General features: G+C 42.2%; 2 protein-coding genes and 1 long non-coding RNA gene across 3 annotated transcripts; 2 read left to right on the top strand and 1 right to left on the bottom strand.

Moving 5' to 3' along the window:
- Nucleotides 1-2,370: 2,370 nt before the first annotated feature.
- Nucleotides 2,371-5,201, top strand: LOC123518388. The gene is made up of 2 exons (XM_045279197.1): nt 2,371-4,343; nt 4,973-5,201. Exons 1-2 carry the CDS (start codon nt 2,371-2,373, stop codon nt 5,199-5,201), a joined length of 2,202 nt encoding a protein of 733 aa, XP_045135132.1.
- A 6,869-nt stretch (nt 5,202-12,070) lies between these two features.
- On the bottom strand, nt 12,071-13,913 carry LOC123518411. Its single transcript, XR_006678783.1, has 5 exons — nt 13,816-13,913; nt 13,416-13,612; nt 13,037-13,244; nt 12,634-12,778; nt 12,071-12,451 (listed from the first exon to the last, which is right to left on the bottom strand). It is a non-coding gene; the product is annotated as an uncharacterized LOC123518411 (long non-coding RNA).
- A 7,600-nt stretch (nt 13,914-21,513) lies between these two features.
- On the top strand, nt 21,514-22,556 carry LOC123518293. Its single transcript, XM_045279029.1, has 2 exons — nt 21,514-21,845; nt 21,876-22,556. Exons 1-2 carry the CDS (start codon nt 21,589-21,591, stop codon nt 22,543-22,545), a joined length of 927 nt encoding a protein of 308 aa, XP_045134964.1. The 5' UTR covers nt 21,514-21,588; the 3' UTR covers nt 22,546-22,556.
- The last annotated feature ends 286 nt before the right edge of the window (nt 22,557-22,842 follow it).

Here is a 22,842-nt window from a genome sequence, read left to right as displayed (position 1 = left end):
AGGGATGGATGAAGGAGTTGCTAACCACCTTGAAACTTTCTCAGAAGCCATTGCCCACGTTCAGCGAGGGCTCTTGTGCAGATTACTGGGCGTTCAAGCGCGCATTCCAAGGTCACGTTCAAGAGGATGGAATATCAGAACGTCAAAGGTTGGGATATCTGATCGCAGCCTATTCTGGCCCAGCAAAACAAGAGTTGTGCGGTTGTCAGGAACTAGAGGATCCCAAGGAAGGATATAAAGAGGCCTGGGACTTACTGGAAACCAGACATGGTAACAAACGTACATACATTCAACACTTGATCAAAGGAATATGTGAGGGACCAAGCCTGAGGATGAACGATATCAAAGGCTTGCGCCTTTTCGTGGATGCCTTGAGCACCTGCGTGAGGAACTTGAAAATTATGGGAGAACTAAAACAAATTGAAACATATGCATCTATGCACATCATAACAGGGAGATTTAAAGGGAAACTAAGAGAAGACTACGTGGATGAGTCATATAAACATGAAGAACTGAACATGGGCACCTCGTGCGATGCCGAGTGGTTGTTAACATTTACAAAAAACATGCTCAGAAAGGCTGAGAAGGACGGAGAACGGATAGAAGATTCAAACAGACAACGTGCAAACTCGTCATATGAATCCTTACCAAATAGGAAGACTATGGGATTGATGACCGCGACGTCAAGGGTGACGAACAGAAGTCAGACACAGTGCTCGCTGTGTCAGGGACACCATCCCATCAACACATGTAGATGCTTTATTGAGATGAATACAACTGACCGCCTCTCACTAGTGCGACGAGAGCGGCGGTGTTTGTCTTGCTTCGGCTATAATCACTGGATCACGACATGTCCCCGAAAGGTGATGTGTGGTATTGATGGCTGCCTAGAATTTCATTCTCACCTGTTACATTTCACAGGAAATACAATAGATAGCCATATTCAAGGCAGATCAACGAGGCTCCCAAATGCTCCTCAAGGACTAAAAGAACTCACCTTGGTGGAGACACCTCTTTCCCTTCATAAGAGATTAAGACAGGCGCCGCTACGGGCCATTATGCCACCAGACCCATCCACAAGTAATACTAACCCCGAAGCAACTAGTTCCTCACAGAAAGAAAGTACAGATAAATTCAACACACTGGTGACCCTTAACAAGAACAAGAAGGATCCTTTCAGATGGTTCAGCACTGGACAAACAGGAGACGAGGATGTTTCAACACCGAGTACTCCCTATCATAAGGCATGACTGAGGAGTAGAAGTTCAAGCAGAGTAGTTCTCCCATTGTAAAGGTGAAGGTGGGAGCTAAGAGCCAAGACCCAAGAAACTCCATCATTACGGGTGCCCTCTTAGATTCAGGTAGTGATAGATCTTATTGTACGCGTGGTCTAGCAGATCGTCTACAAGCCAAAGGGGAGCCAGTGCAGCTAACTATTGGCACAATTATGTGTGAAGATACACAGTTAAACACTGAACAACTTGATTTAATGGTGACCAGCACAGGAATGAGGAAGAGCCGAACCGTTCTTATTCCCCAAGTTATAGTTGTGACAGAACTCCCATCCTCTCTGAAAGGTTCTGTTGCAAGGTCCAGTGATATGGAAGTGTGGTCTCACCTTCGAGACATTGCACAGTTCCATGCTCCAAAGGAAGTGGAACTTTTAATAGGCTTAGATATACCCCAAGCCCTAGTACCATTAGAAGTAAGATCTGGAAAGGATGGAGAACCATTCGCAACGCGCACCCTTCTTGGTTGGACAATTAATGGCCCTATGGGACTAGACGGCCATGATGTAACCACAGTGAACAGTCACATCACCACGACAATTGCAGAAAATCAAAGAAAACACCTGGACCACCAAGTCAACCTTTTATGGGAACTAAATGCCACCAACAACAACTGTGATGATCCCATCTCTGTCGAAGACAAAAGAGTCACGAAATTATGGTCAGAGAACGTAGTACAAGTGGATGGACATTACCAACTTCCCATCCCATTTCGCAACAAGAGCCCAGACCTTCCAGACAACAAAGAACTTGCTGAACGACGGTTGGCAAGCCTTAGGAGACGTCTCGTGAAACATCCGGAACTCTTCATCCGATATCAAGAAGAAATGTCACGCTTACTTAGTGAAGGCCATGCCGAGCGAGTTCCTCTCATAATCTCAATACTACACCTGGCAAGACTTGGTATCTCCCACATCATCCAGTACTAAATCCTAAGAAACCAGAAAAGATGAGAATAGTCTTCGATTGTGCAGCCACTTATAAGACGTTATCATTAAACAGTCAAGTGATGCAAGGACCCGACCTTAACAACAACTTGATGGGCGTCCTCCTCAGATTTCGACAAGAAAGGGTAGCTATAATGGCAGATATTGAAGCTATGTTCCACCAAGTGCTCGTGACTCCGGAACACAGAGACGCACTGAGATTCCTCTGGTGGAACAATGAACATATGTCAGGGCCTCCTGCTACGTACCGAATGAAGGTGCATCTGTTTGGGGGAGTGTGGAGCCCTTCATGTGCAGCATTTGCTCTACAACGAACATTCCAGGATCACGGAAAATATCTTCATGAGGAGATCCAGAAGGCGAGCCGCAATTTCTACGTCGACGATCTACTACACTCAGTAGAATCCCCGGGCAAGGCTACAATTGTCATTCATAGGCTCAGAAAGTTGTTAAACAAGGGAGGATTCAGGCTCACAAAATGGTCCTGTAACCAAAAGAGGGTTCTTAAGGAAGTGCCACAGTCGGAGCAGGCCATGGGAGTGAAGGAAATCCTATTGGGCGACAAGTTGCCCACGGAACGAGCGCTGGGCATTCTGTGGGATCTGGAAGAGGACGAATTAGCGGTGCAAGTCCAAATACCAAAGAAACCAGAGACGAAGCGAGGTCTCCTAAGCATGATCAGCTCTATATATGACCCTTTGGGCTTTCTCGCCCCTAGTGTCATAAGAGCAAAGATGATCTTCCAGGAAGAGTGCAGACGCAGAACAGGATGGGATGAGAAATTAGCTGACAAAACGATGACAGCTTGGCGAAGGTGGCTAACTGACCTTCCCTATCTTACGCGCATACGCGTTCCACGATGTTATCGACACGAATCAACCGGTAGTACGACAGACGTACAACTGCACCATTTCAGCGACGCTTCTCAGCATGCCTATGGCGTGGTGTCATACCTGAGGATGACAAATGCAGAAGGAGCACATCAAATCTCTTTGTGTGTGGTAAGGCCAAGCTGGCCCTCTGAAACAACAGACCATACCCGTCTTGAATTGTGTGCTGCAGTATTGGCCACAAGGGCAGACAAACAAATACGTAAAGAGCTTGACCAAAGAATCGATAGAACGACGTTCTGGACAGACAGCACAGCCGTCTTACAGTATATTAGAAATACTGAACGACGCTTTCACGTCTTTGTGGCCAACCGGATTTCGGCGATTCATGAAGAATCTAACCCAGAACAGTGGAGGCACGTGACCTCGTCAATAAACCCGGCAGATGACGCCAGTCGGGGCCTGAACGGAATGGAGCTCTCGAGGAGCAGCAGATGGATTCGAGGGCCAGCTTTCCTCTCTTTAGATGAAGATCAGTGGCCGAGGAATGACTTAGAGGTTCCAAATCTCACTGATGAGGACCCAGAAGTGAAAAAAGAAACTACAGTACTGGCAACTAACGTAAGTCAAGGACAGGACATCCTGGAGAAATTATGGAACAGATACTCCTCTTGGTACAGGCTCCTGAAAGGAGTAGCGTGGATTAGGAGATTCCTACAATGGCTGGTGGGGAAGAAAGATGGGTCGTGTCATCAGGGTAACAGACTCTTGGCAAGAGAGGTAGAAGAAGCAAGGCTTGCAGTATTGAAGTGCCTACAAGGGAAACACTTCTCTCAAGAAATTAAAACATTAAAAGGGACACAGTGTGTAAAGCATGGCGAAATGAGTCGATTAGAACCTCATTTGGGCATGGATGGCTTGATCAGAGTAGGCGGCCGCTTGACACGAGCGGCCCTACAGACAGACCAAAGGACCCCGATACTGCTACCGAGGGAGGACAGACTCACGGAACTTATTGTGCAAGAAATACATGCCACCAAGACCGGACACTCAGGCCGTGAATACACACTCGCGGCATTACGCGAAAACTACTGGATTCCTAAATGCCGACGGCTACTTGATCGCGTGTTACGGAGCTGTGTAACGTGTCGAAGGACCAATTGGACACACACGAGACAAAAAGAGGCCGATCTCCCTGAGGATCGTCTACTCTCTGGAGACCGGCCGTTTACCTATACAGGTGTAGATTGCTTTGGCCCTATCCTGGTTAAACAAGGGCGAGCTCGTGCAAAAAGATGGGGTTGTTTATTTACTTGCCTGACCACCAGAGCCATACATTTAGAAGTCCTTACTTCTCTAAGTGCAGACTCTTTCATTTCTGCTCTAACAAGGTTCACGGGACGCAGAGGTACTCCCAAACGCATTCACTCTGACAATGGAACAAATATACTTGGAGCCACCCGTTAACTAAAGGAAGCAGTGAGCAGTTGGCATAATAATAACATAGTCAGAGACGCTATCCTCCGACGCCAAGTAGAATGGCGATTCAATCCACCAAAGGCTTCGCACATGGGCGGAGTATGGGAACGCCAAATCCGGACAGTAAGGAAGGTCCTTCAGGCAGTAGTAGGCTCCCAAATACTGGATGATGAACGCCTTCATACACTATTCTGCGCTGTGGAAGAAATCGTTAATGGAAGACCTATCACTCCTGTGTCCGACGACCCCAACGACCTTACAGCACTAACGCCACTTCACTTACTCCGGATGGGAGCTGACTCCTCCCTATTGGCAATGACCTGACTGTAGCAGACACATACCGCCGTCGATGGAAACACGCTCAGTATATAGCAGATCAGTTCTGGAAAAGGTGGCTCAAGGAATATCTTCCTACACTCCGGCAAAGACGAGGACCCTTAAGAACTCGATGCGACTGGCACCCTGGCGACATCGTACTCATCACGGATCAACCCCTACCTCGAAGTCAATGGATGCTTGGCAGAATACTAGAAGTGATACCAAGTGAAGATGGCTTTGTTCGCCAAGTCAAGGTGAAGACAGAAAACTCTGTTCTCACACGCCCAGTGTCCAAACTTTGCCAGTTAGAAGGCGTCCACCGCAACAACGCCCCATGAGTATGGTTTCGAGGTCCGAGCACCTCGACAGTGGGAGTGTTATCGCCAGAGAGAGAGAGAGAGAGAGAGAGAGAGAGAGAGAGAGAGAGAGAGAGAGAGAGAGAGAGAGAGAGAGAGAGTAGAGCGAGAGAGAGAGGATAGAGGGAGCGATGGAAGTTGTTTACAAGATAGGAAGTGCTGAGTCCCGTCTCATAGATAGAGAATTCCTGGGTCAGCGGATGAGGTTAGAGGGTGAGTTCACTGCCTCATGCCAGGCCACACCAAGGAGCAGTCCTGAACAAGCTATCGCAGAGTACACGTTAACATCGTCATCTCCTTGTAACGTGCCGTAGACCCGAACACGTAAGTTTATTGTCCTTCAGACGTATGCTTATTTACCCCACACGCTGTTCTATGAGTGTACTTATCGTATTTAGTGTCGCATAATGTATTTAGTCTCACAAACGTAGCATATATGTACTTATATCACAGCCGTTCTTATTTGGTGGGAATGTGGGTGTAATATAAGGATTCGACCCGTCGAGGGGTCCTAATTATTTCACCTGCATCCTTGCCAAAGGGAAACGCGCTTATTATATTGTTTGTTTGTATTTTATCGTAGTGCCTTTGTCAACAGGTTTTGACCGAAAAATATATATATTATCGCGTCAACGTGAGGGTCTCACTGTCCTGCAACCACCTTGATGGGCGGTAATAGTACTACTCAGGTTTCAATGTGGTCTTTTTCACAAGGTGCGTCCATATGGTTGAACAGTGTTTGTCGGACAAACACTGTTACAAGTTAAGAGGCTCGCTGATGAAGTTCGAATCAAGGTGTACCGCACACTGCTTATGTTTGTAGCAAGGAATATAAAGAGAATCCTTGGTCAAGACTGTGACGTGTATGGGTCCTGTATAAAGTCGGTGCTCGCTCCTCGCAGCCTTCGCAACGCCGTCTCACGTCGCGCCCCAGTCTTTAACCAGCTCTGATAGGGGTCAGTTTGGCTTGGGATGCCCAAACGAAAGTGTAAATTCACTGCAGAGATGCAGAAACTCCCGTGCTTCAAAAAAGGCAGGGATGAGTGGGAAGCTCACTGGCACATGAAGGTATTGTTTCTTTTTAGTTAATTGACATAGTTTTCCAGTATCATATCAGGACCATAATCAGGTGTTAGTGAAGGTGTCCGGAATTTTGATAGTTCATATTTGGCAACCCTAAACTGTGTGGAGACGAGTGAAAGGCTGGCTGGGGCAGTGAAGCAGTTTTAAGACACTGTGATATGTTAGAGGAGATAATTACCCAGCAAACCAGAAGACAGCGGCCCTCCGTAGGCCGTATGTCGTACCAGCGGCCCGACAGCGGCAAAATACGTGGGGCCGCCGTCACCCGTGCTCATAGGTTCTACGGAGGTCCGGAGGCGGTGGCATAGTGGGTAAAGGTGGTGAGCGTGGGATCGGGCAGATGTCCTTTTTGTCCACGCGTAGGTTCGAATCCCACCACGTACAGCCTTAAAACACTGCCATTTGTCAAGTGGTTTAAAGTTACCTACATATCACCATGATACCCAGGTTCTAGGTGGTTACACTCAAGATGAGCTTGGGTGGTGATATGGGCCCTAATATGGGTACCACTATAAATAAAATTACCTGCGCCACTAATGGGCGGAAGCTGAACAGCGCTTCCCATACACTCTTCAAGTGTGCCTACAGGCGCTATAGGCCTTGCCGTAAAAAAATAAATAAATAAAAATAATAATAGCGGGCCAACGCAGTTATGTCTGCCATTAACCGCCCACTTATATATAGTAATATAATGCATTTTACATGAATACACCTGATGATTAAATGAAAGAAGCATTCATATACATAAGTTTATTTTGACAAGATCTTTAGCTATTACAATTGGGTGTACATTAGAGAGTTGATGCCATTGACAAGTGAGAAAAGACATTTATACTTCATTTTCATTACCAGATATATATATATATATATATATATATATATATATATATATATATATATATATATATATATATATATATATATATATATATATATATATATATATATATATATATATATATATATATATATATATATATATATATATATATATATATATATATATATATATATATATATATATATATATATATATATATATATATATATATATATATATATATATATATATATATATATATATATATATATATATATATATATATATATATATATATATATATATATATATATATATATATATATATATATATATATATATATATATATATATATATATATATATATATATATATATATATATATATATATATATATATATATATATATATATATATATATATATATATATATATATATATATATATATATATATATATATATATATATATATATATATATATATATATATATATATATATATATATATATATATATATATATATATATATATATATATATATTACCTTAATTAGAAACTGAAGAAAAATAAGCTAAAATCACATTCAAGCTTTTAAGGACCTTATAAACTTTATCTTGTATGGTGAGGTAGTTTCCAAGCAAAACAGTGGAAATTCAAATAAGATAATTCTCCTAAAAAAGTAATTAAATTATTATTTTTCCTTGCAACAAAAGGAAGGAGAGAGATTCCCGACCCTCTATCCTAGCCCTTGTCATCCTTCCTTACAGAGAATACAAAGATACATATTCTTACTCCTTATGCCTCAGTGATGACACCTAGCTGATATTATTACTTGTGTATTTACTACCTTCAATCTGAGGATACTTCATATATTAATTTTTTTCACATCTTATCCATAAATCATACCCTCAAGACCAAAGATTAACTCTGTTCAAAGTATAGCTTATGAACCAACTGGCAGAGAACTTAAAACAATACTGAACAACTACACACACACACACACACACACACACACACACACACACACACACACACACACACAGAGACTGCAGCAGATCAAACAGTGAAACACACAGCGCGCGCACACACACACACACACACACACACACACGGCCCGGTAGCTCAGTGGTTAGAGCGCTGGCTTCACAAGCCAGAGGACCGGGGTTCGATTCCCCAGCCGGGTGGAGATATTTGGGTGTGTCTCCTTTCACGTAGCCCTGTTCACCTAGCAGTGAGTAGGTACGGGATGTAAATCGAGGAGTTGTGACCTTGTTGTCCCGGTGTGTGGTGTGTGCCTGGTCTCAGGCCTATCCGAAGATCAGAAATAATGAGCTCTGAGCTCGTTCCGTAGGGAAACGTCTGGCTGTCTCGTCAGAGACTGGCAGCAGATCAAACAGTGAATTACACACACACACACACACACACACACACACACACAAACACACTCTTTGGCAATACTGTACATGATGTGTAGCTATAAAAATTACTTCCTTGATACAGAACAATTAATATTCTTTCACTAATATAATTCTCAGTAACAGCAGTATTAATCATTTCCATAAAAACAAACATTAATAAATGACTAATTTCTTTGTGCTGGTGTTAGTGCAAAAATACTGTTATCTATCCTGAATTTTATTCCTAGACTCAGTGTTCACATAATTAATACATAATTATCCTATCCCTACATCCTACATAAAGAGTAATTATAAAAAATAAATAAGTAAAATATATAAATAAAAGTGGCTCTCATTAAAGCAATGCTGTCCACAAAATTTTATTAACTATTGTGCTGGTGAAACATTACAGCAAAGAGAAAGAAATTAAGATACAGGCATTTATAAATGGGGAGAAGGCATGTAAATAGACCGACTTGGGGCTATGTGGGATGTGATAAGGTGTGCATATGGAGTAGGCAGATCATTAAGAGGTGTGGAAGCACTTCAAAGGGATACAGGTAAATGGAGAAGTGGCATGACAGCTTCAGGATACATGGAGGAAGGAAACTGGAATGTGTGGTCAATGTGGGAGGGATGGAGAAGGAGGGTGTAGTAGTTTTGCACGTAGGTGGGAACGATGTCAGAGCAGGTGGGTCGGAGGAGTTAGTGGCAAGATTTCGAGAAATGTTAGGCAAGATAAGGGAGAGTGGTAGGAGGTGTGTAGTGTCAGGAATCTTGCCTCGTGTGTTTGTTAGCAGGGAATGGTTGTCTAGAGCCATTGGTGTGAATGTTCGGGTAAAAGGGATGTGTAAGGATGTGGGTGTCAGCTTTGTGGATGTATGGGATAGGTTCTATGGGCGAAGGGATTTGTATGCTAGGGATGGTGTGCATCTGAGTAGGAAGGGTGTGGATGTGCTGAGTGGATGTCTGGAGGGGAGTTGGGATGGAGTGTAGGGGGTGAGGTAGCAAATGCATTCCAGAAGAAAGATGCTAGACATAAATTAGATAGGATAAACAGAGATAGTGAAAAGATTAGGAAAGATTTCCAGGTGCAAATAGGAGAGAATAAGATTAGGATTCCAAATAAGGAGACAGCATCTAGGAAGGTAGCTGGACTTAAATGTTTTTATGTAAATGCCAGGAGTCTTAGGAACAAGAAGGACGAGTTATCTAGTTATATAGTTGAGGAGGACTTAGATGTTGTATGTGTCACAGAGGCATGGGTAAATGAGGAAAAGTATAGGGAAAATAGGAAAGAATATGAAGTAGATGGATACATTATGTATTTACACCAGAGAATTGGTAGGATAGGTGGAGGAGTAGTTATTTATGTAAAAAAAATCCTTCATTTCCAGTCAGGTTAATGGTATTAAGGTAGATAACAGAGTAGAGTCCTTATGGCTGGATGTTAGAGTAAACAAAAGTAAGGTTATTAGAGTAGGAGCTTTTTATAGACCACCTAACCAGTCAGCAGAGGTAGACAACTTTATGGTAGATGAGATAAATAGGGGGTGTACTAGTCAGACAATTATCTTAGGGGATTTTAATCTTAAGTCAGTAAACTGGGAGAGGATGGTAGGAGATGCTAGTGAAAATAAGTTTATGGAAAGTTTTCAGGATAACTATTTAGTGCAGATGGTCAGTGATAAAAGAAATAAGGATAGGATTGGACCACTCAGAAAAGATGGTGTAGTAGTGGATCAAAATGAAGACATAGTAGAATTATTAAATGAACAATTTTCTTCAGTATTTACTAGGGAAAGAATAGGAAATCCTGTTACAAACAGTGCGACGAGTAGTTTAAGAGCTTTAGAAAATATTGATATAAAACCGGGAATTGTTAGGAAATTTATTCTTGAACTAGACGATAGGAAAGCTAGTGGTCCTGATGAGCTACATGCCAGAGTACTTAGGGAGGGTGTAGACAGTATTTCTGAAGCACTTAAGTTAATCTTTGAAAGATCACTTAGGTTTGCTGAGATACCACAAGACTGGAAGTTAGCTAATGTTACTCCAATATTTAAAAAAGGTAGGAAGGATGATGCGAATAATTATAGACCAATCAGTTTAACTAGTATAGTATGTAAGATCCTAGAGAAAATCATTAAGGGTAGTATTTGGGAGCATTTAAATGAGAATAGATTAATTAGAGATACCCAACATGGCTTTAGATCAGGGAGGTCCTGTCTTACAAATTTGCTTGATATCTTAGAATATATTACCAAGGAGTTAGATGATGGAAATAGCATAGATGTTATATATCTAGATTTTAGCAAGGCGTTTGATAAGGTACCGCATAGGAGGCTAGTGTACAAATTGAGACTACATGGGATAGGGGGTAGGTTAGTTGATTGGATTAGTGAATGGCTTTCTGATAGGAAACAGAGAGTAGTATTAAATGGGGCAATGTCTGAGTGGAAGGAAGTGGTTAGTGGGTACCCCAAGGATCAGTGCTAGGACCTCTTCTTTTCTTGGTGTACATTAACGATTTAGATATAGGAATTAGTAGCAAAGTATCAAAGTTTGCAGATGATACTAAGATAGCATGTGCAGTACAGGGTGAAAAGGACAATTACAGAATACAACGAGACCTGGACAGGCTGATAGCATGGGCAGACAGGTGGCAGATGGAGTTTAATTCTAAAAGTGTCAGGTTATGCATTTAGGTAAAGACAACACAAACTTTAACTATGAGATGGAGGGATGTTGGCTAGAGGCAGTAGAGGAAGGAAAGGATTTAGGAGTAGTGATAGACAGGACTATGAAATTTTCAAAGCAATGTTTAGAAGCAAGAAATAGGGCAAATAGGATCCTGGGTTTTATAAATAGAAATGTTAGTTATAAAAGTAAGGAAGTGGTGCGTAGCTTATATAATTCCTATGTTAGGCCCCATTTAGAGTATTGTATACAGGCCTGGTCACCCCACTATAGGCAGGATATCAACATGTTAGAAGCAGTTCAGAGAAGAGCAACTAGGATGATACCAGCTTTGAAGCGCCTGGAGTATAGAGATAGATTAAAGGCATTAAACATGTTTTCATTTGAGAGGAGATGTATAAGAGGGGATATGATAGAGTTATTTAAAATGTTCTCAGATACAAACTACATAGATGTGAGATCTTTCTTTACCTTAGAGGAGGGAAGTAGGACTAAAAATCATGGCAGGAAGATTAGAAAGCAAGGCTGCAGGTTAGATATAAGAAAATATTTCTTTAGTCATAGGGTGGTAGACTTCTGGAATGCATTGCCAGAGACGGTTGTAAATAGCACTAGTTTGACAATGTTTAAATCCAGATTAGATAAGCACTTAAATTTATTAGATTTATAATTATGTATAGCACTGCATGATAGTTTTATAAGAAATTTACTATAGTTAAACAAGACATGATCCCCATGTATGGGGATCACAGATTGTAGAGGAATTCACTGCAGGACTTAGCCCTGTTAATGGGCCAAATATTTAGAATTAGTATATAATGTATTGTGTACTTGTAAGTGTATTTTTAAGTACTGATGACGAGGTCGCTGTGCGACTGATACAGGATAACCTAGATGGGCCCTGGTGGCCCTTTGTTATCCTATTATTTATGTTATATGTTATGTTATGTGGCATGGAAGCCTGGCATGGTACCAGTAAACTGAGTATTTTATGATGCATTAAGGTACACATGAGAGAGAGAGAGAGAGAGAGAGAGAGAGAGAGAGAGAGAAACTTTAAAATATGCAATGCCAGCAAGTCTAAGCAGTATCACTGCTCTAACAACTTCTTACATCTCTCCTCCGACGGCCTCCATCTCGATCCCTGGCTGTTCGAAACCACTCCTTCATTACTTTTTCAATTGAGGCAGCTGTTGCACTCTTGTGCTCTGCATTCTTGTGGACACTTTCTGGTAAAAAAGAAATCTGCCTTTAATTCAGTAAATTTAAATGTACTCAAATCTGAAATGTAAGGAGTTAGAAATGAGTAATTCTATTACATTACAGTCCTGCATACCAAAGGCCTCTTTCAATGTTTACTTGTTCTAGGTGAGATCACTACTAGCCTATGACTGCATCATGAAGCACTTACTAATTATAGTATCCTTCAACTTCATTGTGCAAAAGCTGTTTCATTCCTTTGCCACACCAATTGAAGTGTGTCGCACTGTGTGTCGCAAAATGCGCCTCACTGTGTCTGGCAGGCCTGATCCACCTATTACACACAGACTGGCAATCTGAAAGAGTGGAAACTTTGCAGTAGTATGCAAGTGAAGGATGCATGAAAAACTGTACAGCACCACATTCACTTTGAGTTCACATCATAGGCCTAAAATGTATGTGGTTCTAGTGTCAAGGGTTACCAGGAAGTCTTGTACTAGTTTGTCAAAACTGCAAATTAAATAAAGTTTGACCTAAATTTACAAAAACCTGCACCTACTTCTACTGCAATTTGAAGGATTCAATAACAAATAGTAACTGTTCACAAAACTTACAACTTTTTTCTCTAGGTCAGGATCCATCAGTTTGGTTTCAAGGACATCCATATCTGGATTTCCTTCACTGGGAAGTGAATACCCTCAGGTACTGCTTGATCTTGTTCCTGCACACTGTGGTGTCTGAGGATAGTATTCAGTTTGGTGGAGTGGGAATGCAGTATAGTGTGTAATTCTTCCAACACCATAAAAATTCTTGCATCTCGAGCTGTAATATCAAACACACATTACTTATGAGCACATAATAACCTGTAATACCAGCAAAATACTAGTCACAACCCAAAACAAGCATACTTGTACTGCATTTCAAGTTAAATGCAATAAGTTATCTATAATAGTGTTAAGTAACTTCAAAAGAATTAACTGCATTACTGTTTACATCTAGACTTTCAGGATGTGGTAGCTGTGGTGGCTGTGATACAATACAGTTCGGTACAGATGGTCCAGGTGGAACTGGTCTTGCACGCTGGCCTTCAGATCCACATCCCTGTTGCTGTTGGAAGCCTTTGTCTTAGCTCTTGAACTACTAAAGCAGTCCTCTTCAGAACTTTCATGGTCAGTGTATCTGCTAGAGATCTGGAAAAAAGAAGTGGAAATAAATAATAAACACAATCTGGAACATTCACATGCATGTGTATGAGCACAAGTAAGCTAGCTAGCTTACTTGTGCTCATACAGTGATGCAGCTGAACACATAGGTATATAAATACAGACACACCCTCTCTCTCTCTCTCTCTTCACACAGATAAATTTTTCTTTTATGGTTAAAACATACCTACCTCCTCCTTCTTTTTGAATAACGGATAATGACATCATCCTCAGAATCTTCTGTCTGCAGGTCAGAATGATATGTAGCGGTTGTCAACTTTAATCTTCCTCTCTCATATGTATCTGTGGATCCATTTAGTATATATTATTCCTATTATCACTGGTTACCATACAGTACCTCGTCTTTCACTTGCCTCAAGTTAGTGACAGGTTAATTAATAGTGTTTTGGGGAAATCTGCCACGAAAGAATTAAGTACGTACTATATTCCTATGTAATTTGCTTATTTCTAATTTGCCTATAAATAATGTAATTAAATAAGTGAAAAGACACAAATACATATTAAAACAACTGAATATGATGCAACAAGATACTCACATCAATAGCACAATAAGACACAACAGACACAGACAAGTACAGATATCCCAGATGATGAACACAACAGACAAGGACACACACAAGTCCCAGGTGATGAACCAACAGACTGGATGCCACACTGTTCTGTGAAGTACAACTGATAATATCAAATGGGTCCAGAAGTAGCTAGTAAAATTAGCATAAAATTAACTAAATGGAATGATATAAAGAACTGACTATTCCTATTGTTATCAATCTATGCATTACATAGTTATAGCAAAACCCTTGTGAAGCCAAAAATGTATATATACTGTACCTGATTCATACATGATTTTAACAGAATACTTCATCCATTCTGTACTTGGTGAATTTCTGTTGCGGACAGCCGTGTCTATTCGTATTGAAGAATGGTATGGAGGCCACACTGCTTCATCTTTGCTAACTAGCCATGATGATCATTTGTCTTAAGGAATTCTACCAAAAGAAATCTTTCAGCCATCTGTTGTAAAAAAAAAAAAAAAAACACACAAAAGTGCCTTTTATAACAAAATGCAACCCTAAATAAATAAAGAAAAAAGTAGACACTGACATGCATCTCCAGTACCACAGCCCCAACTTGTGCATCATTCATGGTCTATTAAACTGGTGAATCAGTGGAATTACAACAAAGACATCAGTCTTATAAGGCAGCATTACATATTTGCACATGATTTCTGACAGTGGAGCAATATCAAGCCTTCCTCTAAGATGTGATACCTTGTAAATACCCAAATCCGATGAACTTAGTGGGTTCATAAAGAAAGTGGATATATTAGTGAAAGATTCAAACAGTATCATCACATGCCTTCCATCCTTTCTAACCAGAATGTTCTTTATCAGACCTATATTTAACCCCACCTTCACACAGTTATCTCCAGAATCTATTGAGAACTGCAGTTTCTTGTAAGTGACCTTCTTGAACTGATAAAAATTATCATCGCTCCCTGGTAATGGTCCATTATTATGCAGGTGCTTGGGAACCTCTATATATACATTCTTTTTTATTTCTGCTGACAAAAGAGCATTCATTTCCTCATGAAGTCTGCAGATCACTTGTTGGACAGGAAAGTTAGGTTTCCGCAACTTGGCTTTCAACTTTCCGAGGAAATTTTCAAATGGAAAGGTTGAGAAGCTATCCAGTGGACCAAAGTTTGCTACATCACCAGCTAAATGTGAAAGCCCATGAACATTATAAACTAACATATCCTGCCAAAGTCTTGCACAAAGGTACACAATAATTCATGGGCATATTGGGAATGTGTACTGTGATAGAATGGACTTGCAAGACAGTAAATACCAACAAAAAGATCTAAAAAGTTTTGATATTTGTCATCAGCCAATTTGCATTTTAAAACAATTGGTCCACTGTATAGCAGAAACTGCCGGTATTCAGTTGCTTTCCATCTATCTACTTCTGCAAGTGACCTGCATTTTCTGGGAAATTCTGAGGGCAGATATTTCCTGCACTTTAGTAAGTCCTCTGATATTTTTTGTATGACATTACCTCCAACTCTACACTTATTTCCACAGGTCCTCTTATCCACAGCCCAATAAGCTTTCTTGTTAATCCTAAGCAAACAAGGTGCATGTAATCATATGGAAACTGGCTAACCATTCCAGTTCCAAGCTCTAATAAAGGTGATCTAGCACAGTGGTGTTCTTCATCAGCCAAGCTTTTGAAGTCATCATCTGTGCGGAGTGAGGCATTAAGGGATGGAAATGTTACTTTACCCTTCAACACACCTCTTTGGGTGCATTTTTCACAGCCACAGTATGAATTATGATCTCTAACTTGTTTGACAAATGATCTTGCTGGTGCATCACAAACAAAGGATGATACCTAGCTGAACTTGAAGTTTGTTACCATCAATTTCTATGCCATTCTCAGTGATTTTTATTTCAGTAACAAAATCCTGTAGATATTCTGAAACATTCCCTGGTTTATGGCTACCACAATATAATGCTATGATGAATGGTTCATTCTCAACTGGATGACTAACTCTTGCTAATATGGGCCAAAACTGGCTGTTTGAGCTCTTAAATAAAGGCAGACCATCTACATTAATTTGAAGTACTATGTAATTCACTGTTTGATCTGCTGCAGTCTCTGACGAGACAACCAGACGTTACCCTACGGAATGAGCTCAGAGCTCATTATTTCTGATCTTTGGATAGGTCTGAGACCAGGCACACACCATACACCCGGACAACAAGATCACAACTCCTCGATTTACATCCCGTACCTACTCACTGCTAGGTGAACAGGGGCTACACGTGAAAGGAGACACACCCAAATATCTCCACCCGGCCGGGGAATCGAACCCCGGTCCTCTGGCTTGTGAAGCCAGCGCTCTAACCATTGAGCTACCGGGCCGTGTGTTCATCTTTCAGTGTTTTTGTACTATGTGTTCATCTTTCAGTGTTTTTGTTGTTAACTTGTGGGACAAAACTCTTACAAGTGAGGCTTCCACACCAAAATAATGATAAGATCCTCCTGCAACCTGCTTAATGTCATAGCACCATGGAATACTTAGCAGAGTTCTTGCATCCTTTGGAAGACTAGGCTGATATTTACATAATATATCCAAAAGACTATTGATTGCACTGTGTGAGATTTTAAAATCAACAGCCCATTTAGTAAGCTTGGATGACATTAAATAATCATCATGACCTGAAATTTCAAAAGCTGAATCTGTAACATCAGAATCACTTCCAGATGAACACGCTTGTTGACAGAGCAAATCATAGTGATGCTTACTCCTTATTGACCCTGTTCATCATCTTCACAATCTGGCCCAGAAATTTTCTGATATATTTCACTAACATGACAAACTGTGGAATTCTCAGTAGTATTCTGTCGGTCAGAACCACTATAATCTGCTTGTGCTGGTCGTTCAACATCTTGTTTGTCTCTTGCTTCACGCAAATATTCTAAATGAACTGAAACCTGCTGCTAAATTCTCCTTCGTTTGCTCCAATAAGACAATTCTCCCTCCATGCCACCAATTGTACATGCCAGCTAAGCCTCACAAACCACAAACTTACCTCTGTGCACTTAAGCTACATTGACATTAATTCTACTGCCAGGAATACTTGCCTTTTAAGGAGGAAAGATGATACGAAGGAAAACAGCTAGTAGGACAGCAGGCTGGTGGGCAGACAGGCACAGATTTCTCGCGCCACTGTCCATCCCATGGTGCCGATGCCAAACGCCAGGGAGGGTGTCTTTTCTTCCCATTAGGTTCACTTGACACAGCATAAGCATTCAAACAGTAATTCTGAATGCAAAACGTAATTTCAAAAGCAATTTTGCCCTAACTGGCACGAGAACTCCCTTGATCTTGATATTGATGTTACAGGTGACGCAAGAATTTCTTCTGCGTCAGGCCTTTGTATCGGCAGCGCCTGTAAGGAAAATACGAAAAAACACAAACAACAAAGAGGACAATCATCATCTTTCACACCACTAGTTCCTGCATCTAGCACGCCACATTATCTCCAGGAACTCTTTCACAGCCTCAATCATCCTTCCATTCGTCTCCCCACAGAGTCCCAGCAGCACCACCATCCATTCCTTCCTGTCATCTCCACTCTGTCATGCCCCAGCTCCCTCAGCACCACTTGCATCATCTCATACCTGTCTCTGGCATACTTCACACACTCCAGCACCACATGCTCCACCGTCTCATCCTCTCCCATGTCACACATCTGACACACTTTGCTGCGGGACTCAGACCAACTATAATTCCTTGCATTCACATCCATGCACTGTGCCCTAGCTCAGAAGAGAAGATCCCTACCCAGGCTTCCATCATACCACTTTTCATACATTGTGGCCTCTTTCTCTCTATACCATTCCAAGGTACTCTTTTGCTCAATCCTATTCTTCCAGTCATTCAGTCCCACACCTTTCACTACTCTGTCTATCTCACTCCTCCACTTCCTTACACCCCATTCTCTATCATCTCCATTTCTAACTATCATACTCCAGTCATTCTCTAAATGCCTTCCTTCTACCTGCTGAAAAGCCCAACTAGCTATTAGACCACTCTTCACCACCATCCTGACACACTTTTTCCCCCACTTGCTACTCCTGACATTCCACAGAAACACTTTTCTCACTTTTCTAGCATCATTCATTCGCTCTAACCTAGCCTTATACCATAGGGTCGCTTTTACATACCTTTCTCTAAAAGTGCTCCAACCCATGTCTCCCCTAAGGGCCTCTACTGCTGCATATCTAGGTGCATTAAGTGCCATTATTGCAACTTTATTCTGCCCTATTTCTAACTTTTCTAGTTCACTTTCATTCCTTATCTGTATTATGATACACAACCAAGTATGGCAACGGCACATTCTTCTAAAATGTAAACAACTTTTTTCAGATATTATGATCGTTGAATCATAAGTGATCTCTTCAATCGCCAGAATGTATATTAGAACATTCAATATTCTATTTTTTCAAGAACAGAAATTATACATGCGAATATTTACTATGTTAAGGTATAGTTGAGTTCGTCTCAGAACTATTCGGCACATATACAGTTATTATTTCTATCTACAATCAAACACAAATCTACAATCAATCACAAACAACTTCTATTGCATATAACTTGTGAAATGGAATATACTTTTAATGGTTGGGCAAAGGAATGTCTTGGTAGCCGAACTATTTTCATGCACCGAAATCGTTATGCTTTCTGCTCAGAAGGAAAGAAGGCAACTGAATAGGAGATGTAGGAGCCTTAGAAGGTACAGACAGAACAGTGAGGTAGAGAGAATAGAGTATGATAGAATGTGGGAAGAGTATAGGAGTAAGCAGCAAGTGGTGAAGGCATTAATCAGGAGGGCCAGAGGGAATGAGGAGAGGAAAATTATTGAGGAACTTAGGAGAAAGGGTGAAGAAGGAGGTAGGGAATGGTATAAATTTTTAAGAGGAAAGAAAGGTAATAAAGTAGACCATGTAGAAGAGTTAGTAGTGAATGGAAGGAGAATTAGAGAAAGAGAGGAAATGATTAGAGAGATAGAAGAGTACTGGAAAGCTATCGGAGGAGTGAATGAGCCAGCTAGGAACTTAGGAGACATCACCTTAGGTAGGAAAATAGAGGAAGGAATGAATGAAGAGATCAGTATGGATGAGATTGAGAGGTATGTAAAGAAACTAAAGAGAGGTAAGGCTCCGGGTATCGATGGGATTCTGAATGAATTTTACAGAGAGGGTGGTCGAGGAGTGATTGAGGGGCTGCATGAGTTGTTTGGAAGGATTTGGAGGGATGAAAGAGTGCCTGCAACCTGGAATGAAAGTAGAGTGACACTTATACATGAAGGAGGTAGTAAAAGTAGGAAGGAAATTAGGAACTATAGACCAATAGCAGTGTGTGGTTCAGTGTGTAAGATATTCTGTGGTGTGTTGAATGAAAGACTGAGTGAAGTGATAGAAAGAAATAGGGTAATGGGTGAGGAACAGAATGGGTTTAGGAAGGATAGAAGAGGTGAGGATAACATGTATGTAGTAAATGAAGTGATAGGGAGAGCGAGAAAGGACAGTAGGAAGAAGTATTTAGCTTTTCTAGACATAGAGAAGGCCTATGATAGAGTAGATAGGAGAATGCTGTGCAAGGTATTAAAGAAAGTGGGAGTGAGTGAGAAGATAGTGAGAATCATTAGGAGTATGTATGAGAATACAAGAGCGGTGTTTAGTATGGGGGATCTGGTGACTGGATGGGTGAGTAATGAGAGAGGAGTGAGACAAGGCTGTGTTCTTTCCCCTTTACTATTTGGCCTATATGTGGAGGAGATGGCAGAGAGTGAGGCGAACAGGATTAGGAGTGGAAGTGGGGAATGATGTGTTGAGCATTCTTGTGTATGCAGATGGTGTGGTCCTTAGCGAGCACCATGCAGAACTGCAGGAAATGCTGAATGCTGTCAGTTAGTATGGAAGTGATTTTGATGTTAGATTCAGCAGGGAGAAGAGTAAAGTATTAGTAGTAAATGGGGATGCGTTAGACAGGGACAGGACACGGATGCTGGGTGGGGAGGAAATAGGAAGAACAAAGGAGTACAAGTATCTGGGTATTTGGCTGGATGAAAGAGGGTGTGAAAGGACCAAGCAGGAAAGAATAGCACGGACTAACCAATGAGTGGGGAGGCTAGGTAGTGTAGCACGGTGCAGGGCAAATAAGTATGAGGTAGTTAGAGGATTATGGAAGGGAGTAGCTATCCCCAGCATCATGTATGGTTTAGAAACAACAGTGTGGACTAGGAAAGACCTGAATAGGCTAGAGGTTCTGCAGAACATGACAGGCAGGATAGCGTTAGGTGCCAACAGGTATGTGGCAGTGGAGGCGATCAGAGGAGATATGGGATGGAGTACATTTAGGGAAAGGTTAGCTAAGGCAGTGTTGAGGTATAGGGTTAGACTGCAGGTGATGGATGGGAGTAAATGGGCAAAAAAGGTGTACGAATGGAACGTGTATGGACAGTGGGCACAGGAGTCGTTTAATAAAGAAATTTGGGTGGATGAAATAGGAATGCTTGTTAGAGGAGCCATAGGACATGGAAGTGTAGATGTGAGTAAGAGAGAAATCAATAGGCGTGTGGAAGAGAAAGGAAAAGCAGAGTGGAAGAGGGGGATGAGTGAGAAGACAACGCTAGAATGGTATCGGAGAAAGGACCGGCCTAGGTGTGAAAGTTTTTATGATGGGAGCCGCGGGGGGGAACTGCTGTTCAGAGCCAGGACCAAGTCCCTGGAGGTGAACAGCAGGGTGTATAGGTGGAAGAATGGAGGAAGCAAGGTGTGTGAGGTATGCGAGAGGGGTGTGGATGAGACAGTAGAACACTTGATGCTGGAGTGTGAGGGGTATGGGTGTGCAAGAGACAGGATGTTAGGTGTAGTGACAGAAGAGATAGGAGTAGAAGCATGTAGTGAGATGAGAGAGAGGAATGCTATAATAGGGAATGGATGGAGTACCTGCTGGGGCTGTGTGTTGAGAGACAGGTAAATGGTCGGGTGACTGAGGGTGTGAAAGATTTCTTAAAGAGTGCCTGGAGGGAACGTATGAGAATGATTGAAAGGCAGGGACCCCTCAGGGACAGGGATGGGGATGGGGAACAGGTGTGAATGTGATGAATGATGAGGGAGGGGGGAGGAAGGGAAAGCTTTAATGCTTCAGACTTTCTGCCCCGCTCTTCCATTTCCAGGTGTGTATGGGAGAACGCCGATCCAAAGGCTACACCGACAGCAAGTGCGGGGTGACTCCCAACTCAAACTCAAGCTCAAGCTCAAGGTAACATCCACCTACTGTGACGCCGCGAAGAGAGGACGTGTGCGACTTTGTTCCTGTTTTGTGAAGAGTTTTTTCCTGGATCCCACAAGAAGTAAGAACTAGAATGGCTGTGGACGATTGCAAGGTGTGTTTGGAGAGTGTTTCTGCTACGTGCAGTGGTGTGGTGTGCGAGGTGTGTGACCGGTGGCTTCACACAGCCTGTGTGGGGCTGCTGAAGGCGTCCTCCAAGATGCTCAATCACAAGAACATCGTGTTTTTGTGCGATGAGTGTCTAGAGGACGCCAAGGAGAGGATGAAGGACAGGAAGGACAAGACTGATAAGGCGTCACAAACCGAGACAAGTGAGACCAGCAGCAAAGACACTCAGACCGAGGATGCCCAGGCTGGAGGCACTCAGACTGTGCACGCCCCGAAACCCCAACAGGACAAGGCCATGCAGACGGAGAGAGTGAGTGAGCAGCAGCAGCAAAGAAGAGGACCGACCAAGAAGAAGATGCTAGTGAAAAAGTCCCCAATCTGCATCGTTGGGGACAGTATGATAAAAAATACTGATGCCCTCCTCAGGAGCAAGGTGAGTGGAACCTCACAGGAGTGCCTGAGGGGAGCCAAGATCCAGGAGATCAAGAAAAAGGTAATTGAGAAGACTCAGACAGAAGAAAACGGCCTGCTGGTGATCCAGGGCAGCGGCAACGACCTGGAGAGGGTCGGCGAAGAAGAGACAGTGAAGGAGGTGGTGGAGGCAGTGAAGGCTGCTGAAGCCAAGAAGATGTGTGTGGCAGTGGTGGGTGTGATACGTCGGCCAAGAGAGGGAGAGAGGTATGAGCGGCTGAGGAGGAGGACAAATGCCAAGATCCAGGAAGAAGTGCTGAAGCTGAAGCTGGACTGGTTGAGGAAGAAGATGGGCAACGTCAGCTTCATCGACCTGGACCCCGTCTTGAGGGAAGGCATGGACTTCTTGCCGGATGGGGTGCACCTCAATGAGACCTGCAACAAGAGGATGTGTGGATGGCTGCGTGAGTGGGTGCGCGCAAGGTCTACGGTGTGTGTAGATGTGGCCTGAATGAGGAATGGATGTGCACCGAAGCAAGGAAGAGAGGACAACAAACAGGCAAGGTCATGTATGAAATTTGTTGTTTGAATGTTAGAGGATGGGGCATTGGTAAATTTGAGGATGTATGCAAAGAGTTGAATGAATGGAGCCTAGATGTGGTAGGTATTACTGAGACTCACCTGCGGGATGTGGTGCAGATAGAAGGAAATGAGTTTGTGATGTTAGGAAAAGGACGCAAGAAACAGGAGAAGTTAGGAGGAGGCGTAGCCCTGCTCCACAGGAAGGTGAAGAATCTGAGAGTGGAAG

The sequence above is a fragment of the Portunus trituberculatus genome, chromosome 43 (assembly GCF_017591435.1).
Source record: "Portunus trituberculatus isolate SZX2019 chromosome 43, ASM1759143v1, whole genome shotgun sequence".
NCBI lineage: Eukaryota > Metazoa > Arthropoda > Malacostraca > Decapoda > Portunidae > Portunus > Portunus trituberculatus.
Note: the sequence above shows the minus strand (reverse complement) of the source record. Positions and strands in the feature narration are given on the sequence as shown.